The sequence below is a fragment of the Bos mutus genome, chromosome 19 (genome assembly GCF_027580195.1).
Source record: "Bos mutus isolate GX-2022 chromosome 19, NWIPB_WYAK_1.1, whole genome shotgun sequence".
Classification (NCBI taxonomy): domain Eukaryota; kingdom Metazoa; phylum Chordata; class Mammalia; order Artiodactyla; family Bovidae; genus Bos; species Bos mutus.
The window spans coordinates 51,050,932-51,056,931 of record NC_091635.1 but is presented as its reverse complement, the minus strand read 5'-3'; the positions used below and the strand labels follow the sequence as shown (position 1 = coordinate 51,056,931).

The window sequence follows — 6,000 nt, the reverse complement described above, 5'->3', positions numbered from 1 at the left end:
CCTCGCCGCTCTCTTTCCTTTCCATCTCTCTCTCTTCCCTTCTCTCCCTTCTAAAACTTAGGGAAAATGTCTTGAGTTCCTACGTTGAAGTATGATCCAATCAAGAACTGAAATGTTTTGTGGGAACGGGAACGAACGTTTTATTTGGCTCCTACTTCTTTCCATTCAGTCGCAAATTCACAAATATCAAGCACCTACTGTGTGCTAGGAACCTTTTTGAGACACTGGAGATACAGCGGTAAAGCAAAGTAAGTGCGGGTTCTCGCAGAGAGATGACTCTCAGTGGGCATTTTACATACACTTGGGTCACTTACTCCTCACAATAACCACACGAGGTAATGATGACAACAGTAATAGACAACTCTCAGCAGTGTTTATCTGTGCCGGGCACTGGGCTTACCTACGTGTTTTCTTTGTATTAACTCATTTACCACAACAACCCGTGAGGGAGACAAGTCTTCCTCATTTCACAGATGAGTAAACTGGGACGCAGGTAAGTGATCTGCTCAAAGTTCGAATCCAGGCAGTGTAACTTCTAACTCCCCGGCTGTGAACCACAAGGCTATACTGTTTCATTTATGTTTCTTTCTTAATATCCCAACTTTCGAGCGGCCGAGTCTGGTCTCAGAGGATCTGACGCCCAAGCCCAGGGGTTTGTGCCGCACCCCAACGGCCTTGAGGAATAAGTGAGATTGGCTTGGAATTTTGCCGTACTTTTCTCTTCCAAAGAATTCAAACTGATTTCAACGTAATTCTCAGATTTGTGATGTGAACCCTCTGGTACTGTCAATTGCCGGGCAAGGAGAGAGAGAGGGCCAGGGCCCGGGTCATCGCACACTGGCCGGGGCACCCAGCAGATGGCGCTGTCTCGGTGGCCACCAGCCGGCTGCCCCGTCCCCCGGGGCTCAGCGCCTCCGCTGAAAGCTTCCCGGCCCTCCCTCACTCCCTTCTCTCTCCCCCTCCCCACGGAGCCTGGGCCCACGTGACCTCCAGGCGGCCAATGGGCGAGCAGAGAGGGCGAGCTGGTCCCTGTGGCCGCCATTAAAGCGAAGGGAAAACCCGTGAATTCGGATTAAAGGGGGAAAAACACCGCCCGCTGGGCCCACAAAATGGGGGAGACTACGGCGTCCCGGCGGTGAGGCCGCAGGAGAGCGGACGTTAGGCCGGTCTGGCTCAGGGACGACACGAAGACACAGCCAGAGAATGGTCTGAGCCCGCAGACGCCGCCACCAACCTCCGCCACTGAGGAGACTCTGGGCTTAAGGACATCGCCGCCGCCGGGCCGGGGGCCTGGGCTTCTCTCCCGGTTCTCGCCCTTCCCGCCCCTCTGCGGGCGCCTCTCCGCCCCGGGAGCACCCTCCGGGGCTCGGGCTCTGCCCGCTCGGACTCGGTTTTAATTATTTATTCTGTAATTTATTATTTTTTCTGGTGGCAGGGGCACACATCCCCTCCGTCCCCCAAAGAGGGACGAGCGTCCGCGGGCTCCGCGGCGGCCGCAGCCCGGCCGGCGGGGCGAGCGCGGCGCGGCCCTCCCGCCTCCGGCCCTCGGCCCCGGGCGGCTGGGTGCCGGCCGGGCGGCGAGGGCTGCTCGCGGCGGCGGGGGGGTGGGTGGGGAGGGCGGGCGGCCCGGCGGCCTTCTCTTCCACCGCCCCCCCAACCACCACCCCCCCGCCCTCCCCGGTGTCTGTTTCTCTCTCTGGTCGGAGGCGGCGGTAATGGCGGATGGTGGGTTGTGGCGCCGGCGGCGGCTGCTGTGAGGGACGATGAGTTCCTCCTTCGTGCCGAACGGGGCCAGCCTGGAAGATTGTCACTGTAACCTCTTCTGCCTGGTGAGTGCCGGGCGGGGGCCGCGGCGGGCGGGCGGTGGGGGAGGGGCCGCGAGGTGCGCCCTTGGGCCGTGGGGGAGGGGGTCCGGGTCGGATCCAGATGCCCGAGTCCCCGGGCGAGGCCCGGCCCGAGCCGGCGCCGCGGGAGCCCCGCACCGGCCCGGAGCCGCCGTCCTCGCCCGCCGTCCGGGGCTGCCCTAGCAGCGTCGGCCTTTTCTCCCGTTTCCGACACTTTTCTCACCCGCAGTCCTGTCTCCCAACTTGGGCTCCTTTCCTGGCAGGACAGCGGCGTTTCCCTCTTGTCTTGCTGGCTTAACTGTTGCTTGTCTCCTTATTGACCGTGTATCCTTTTTCTGCCACTTTCTATTATTGCCCATTCTCTCACTGCCTGGCTCTGCTCCTCTTGTTTTCCCCCAGTAAACGGGACCCCGGAACTTAGCACTCCTTTAATTTTACGTGTTCTTTTTTTTTTTTTAATAAAGATGAGTCAAACTCTAGGGGGTTCGTTTGTTCCTTGGGTGACTTCAGACTCTTTTAAAAAACAGTGAATGCCATTCCGTAGTTTTTCTTTTAAACTTTGGAAACAGTTTGAGGTTTTGACAATCTCTAGCCGACTTGCTTTTATTAGAGTATTAGGTTTGTGAGAGTGGAGCGAACTTATGGAAGAGATGCTGTGGTTCTGGACTAAATATTTTTATACAGAAGGCTGCTCCTCCTCTTATTGAAAAGTCAGGGGAAGCTGGCTCTACGGATGGCAGTTGTGTTGGTTGGCTCCGGTCTGGGAACATCTCAATAAAGACTTTCAAAAGTACCAACTGTTGCAAATACTCAGTCTGCAGTTGGATAGGAGCTTAGCTTCATCAATGATTTGAAGTTTCGGTAACTTTTTTTTTCATTTTCCCTGTCCTATGAGAAATATTAAGAGTGTGTGATAGGTAAGTGAATTGAGTGGGCGGAGCACAACTAGTTGGCAAGTGTAAACTGCCAGTCATGTATCAGCAGTTTCATTTTTGGCACCTTAAGCTTGCACTTTTAAGTTAGATTAAAAAATTACTGAATTTACGCTGATGATTTCTTTTACGATACTAAATTGAGATCTTTAATACCTTCCCCCTTATAAAATGTTTCTTGTAGAATATCCGTTAATCAGCATCTCTTCAGATATAGTAGACAAACAGCAGGTTTTACATTTCTGTCTTCTCCAACTCAGTCTATTTTTGGTACTTTTAGGATCGAGTTCTTTGAAGATAAGACTAGCACAAATCTGACAGTTCTTTGTGAGCAGCTATTTGACTTTTCCTTAAAGGGATATGTAAAGATTTAACAAGAATGTTTTCAATTGTAGTTGAGATTTCTTTTCGTTAGAGCTGTGACTTCTATAAACACGGAATGATGAATCTTTAAAAGTTAATTTTGTAGTAAGTTTGATACCAAGAAACAAATGTAACCAGTAAGAACAGAATTTAGGACTGAGAGCAAATGTTTACTCAGTGTGCAGTATTAAAGTCTATGTTTGTATTTAACATTATTAAAGTTTTTTAATTTATCCTTGGGACACATTTATTGACTTGTATTCAGTGACATGTCAGTATTAATTTTTTCAGTGTCTTTGTTCTTCTCCTTTAATTTTTGGTTGTTGAATCATCAGAATAAGCTTTTTTTCCCCCTTTCTTTTCTGGTCAGTTTTCAGTATCCCAAGGATATGTTGAAAAAGTGTAATGCCTTCATGAAATAGGGGACTTTAATAGTGAGGACTTTTGATTTTGAGTGAATATGCAATAATAAAAAAAATCATACTTTCTTTTCCTCAGGCTGACTTGACGGGAATTAAATGGAAGAGATATGTATGGCAAGGCCCAACTTCTGCCCCTATTCTGTTTCCGGTGACAGAGGAAGACCCCATTTTGAGCAGTTTTAGTCGCTGCCTTAAGGCAGATGTACTTGGTGTTTGGCGGCGTGATCAGAGACCTGGAAGAAGAGAATTGTGGATATTTTGGTGGGGTGAAGACCCCAATTTTGCTGACCTTATTCACCATGACTTATCAGGTGAAAGCAGCTTATAATTTCTAACTTAAAGATATAGCAATGTTGTATACTTTTCCTAAAAACATTTGTATTACAAATGATTTTTTTGGTGGAATATTGTTTACTGTGAAACCAGACAAAAATTCAGCTTCATGTTTTATTACACTGCAGTTATTTTATTTTACTGAAAATTATGCATTTTATGGCAGGTTTTTTTGAGCCTTGAATAACTTTATTCTTCCACCTCCCAGCTTTCTCATGAATTTCTGGCAGACAGCCCCAAGGAAGGCATGTTAGTAAATTAATTAAAATTAAGAAAAATGGAATTGGGGAGCATTTCCTAACAAAGTCAAAAAATACTTTTGAAACCAAGTGTAATTCGTCTTTGAGTCAATTCTGCTACTATTCTCTTCTGTGTAAATACGCACATAGTTGTAGAAATATCTGGAAATATGGTAACTTTCTCATGTGCTTTTTTTTCCCCCCTAGGCACATAGTTTTTTCAGTATTTTTATTTGTGGTTGTTACATTATTAACAAATGAAGGCATATGTTAATTTTCTTATTCTTGGAATGTGATTCTTTTATTTTAGGTACTGTTCCATCAAAGACTGTCTTTGATATGAAACAGTGCCAACTTGTTTAGCTTTTATAGTGGGACATGTGTCATAATCTGAAAAGTTAGGGAAGTGATTCTATTATGAGCAAATTGATAAGGTTACTTCTGTCTTATTTTCTTGATATTTAGGACCAAATGTTACTTTCAAAAGAGAAACTATAATTCTTCATGTAGTACTGAAGCTTGTGTTCACTTTAGAGTCCATGTTAGCTGAATCTTTGATGATAGGAATGTAAATGATTAGTTGTTTGCTGCAGTGTACCAAAGATTTCAGTAAGATGTAACATAATGATTCCTGACTAGAAAATTTGGAATTTTTAGATAACTGAAAAAGTTTTCTTACTGGAAATCAAGTACTCTGGAGTTTCTGTTATTGTCTATTTGATCTATAGAACTTATTTTATTTTTGGATGTACGTAATCCAGGTGACTATCTCAGACAAGCACTTAAGACCAGTGTTTGTGCAGGAATGTGTGTGTCACATTTTTTATCTTCAAATTAACAAACCCTTCAGACTTAATATTTATTTTTGAGAGTGGTTGCAATTCTTTTATGAAAAGTGCTTTCCAGCTTTTCTAATAAGATCCTGCTGGAGAATCTAGCCCTTATTTTTAAGTATGTAGTGTGGTTCTAAATATATTAAATGATGAGTTTGTATATATGTATGTGTATATGATGTATGCATATACGTCAGAGTATAATATTCCTTTACAGCATCAGCAAGGTGATGCTTTGTAATTGTCATGCCAAAAACTAAGCCTGCCAGCTTCCTTTTTCTTTCATTGACTTTAGGTATGCTTGAGTTATTTTAATCTTGAAGTGATTATAAATACCACCTTACTAAAATATTTGAAGACTGTTTTAATATTATTGATCATATAGATAAACTTATGCTGACTTGGAAGTTTCAGGCTTCTTAATAAAGTTAGAACATCTGAACAGACCATTTCCCTCTCCCCACCCCCTCTCCCCCAGATTCCATGAAATACATTTCGTGGAATCAAACATAATTTAACAGTTATGTAATATTAGTATTACATTAGTAGGACTAACATTTTGAAAATTAAAAGCCTATTAAAGTTCATTGTGAACTGGCGTGATGTATATTAAAATACTATGTGGGTAGTTTCTTTTTCTGTTTTAAATAGGTTTTCTCCTGAAAATTCACAGCTATTAAATTTTTTTTCTCTAGTTTGCTTGTAAGCATAATTATTTAAAATAGTGCTGCCTATACTTTAAAATATTTATTTGAACGTAATGAAAGTAATTTTGGAAGTTTAGGCTTTACTTGTCAGATTTTGCTGAATGCCAATTAACTTAAGAATTTATCAGTGAAAGCAATTAAAATAGTAAACCTAAATATAGTAATGGTTATATGTAATCATATTTTCTGTTCCAAAGTCTGTCTGGTACTATCTTAAACAGTTTGTGTAGCCAATGGTATTTTTATAATGTTTTAGCTTTTTTTTTTTTAACCTGTCATTTACTTTAGAATGTTTTTACTTAAATCAGACATATCTTAAAGAATAAT

At 43.3% G+C, this 6,000-nt stretch overlaps 1 protein-coding gene across 1 annotated transcript in view; it reads left to right on the top strand.

Moving 5' to 3' along the window:
* The first annotated feature begins 1,008 nt into the window (after positions 1-1,008).
* The window catches only part of MED13 (mediator complex subunit 13), a 97,185-nt gene continuing 92,193 nt past the window's right edge, over positions 1,009-6,000 (top strand). Inside the window, exons 1-2 of the mRNA XM_070390561.1 lie at positions 1,009-1,829; positions 3,638-3,872. Coding sequence (XP_070246662.1) covers positions 1,764-1,829; positions 3,638-3,872 — 301 coding nt within the window. The 5' untranslated portion in view covers positions 1,009-1,763. The remainder of the gene's footprint in view (positions 1,830-3,637; positions 3,873-6,000) is intronic.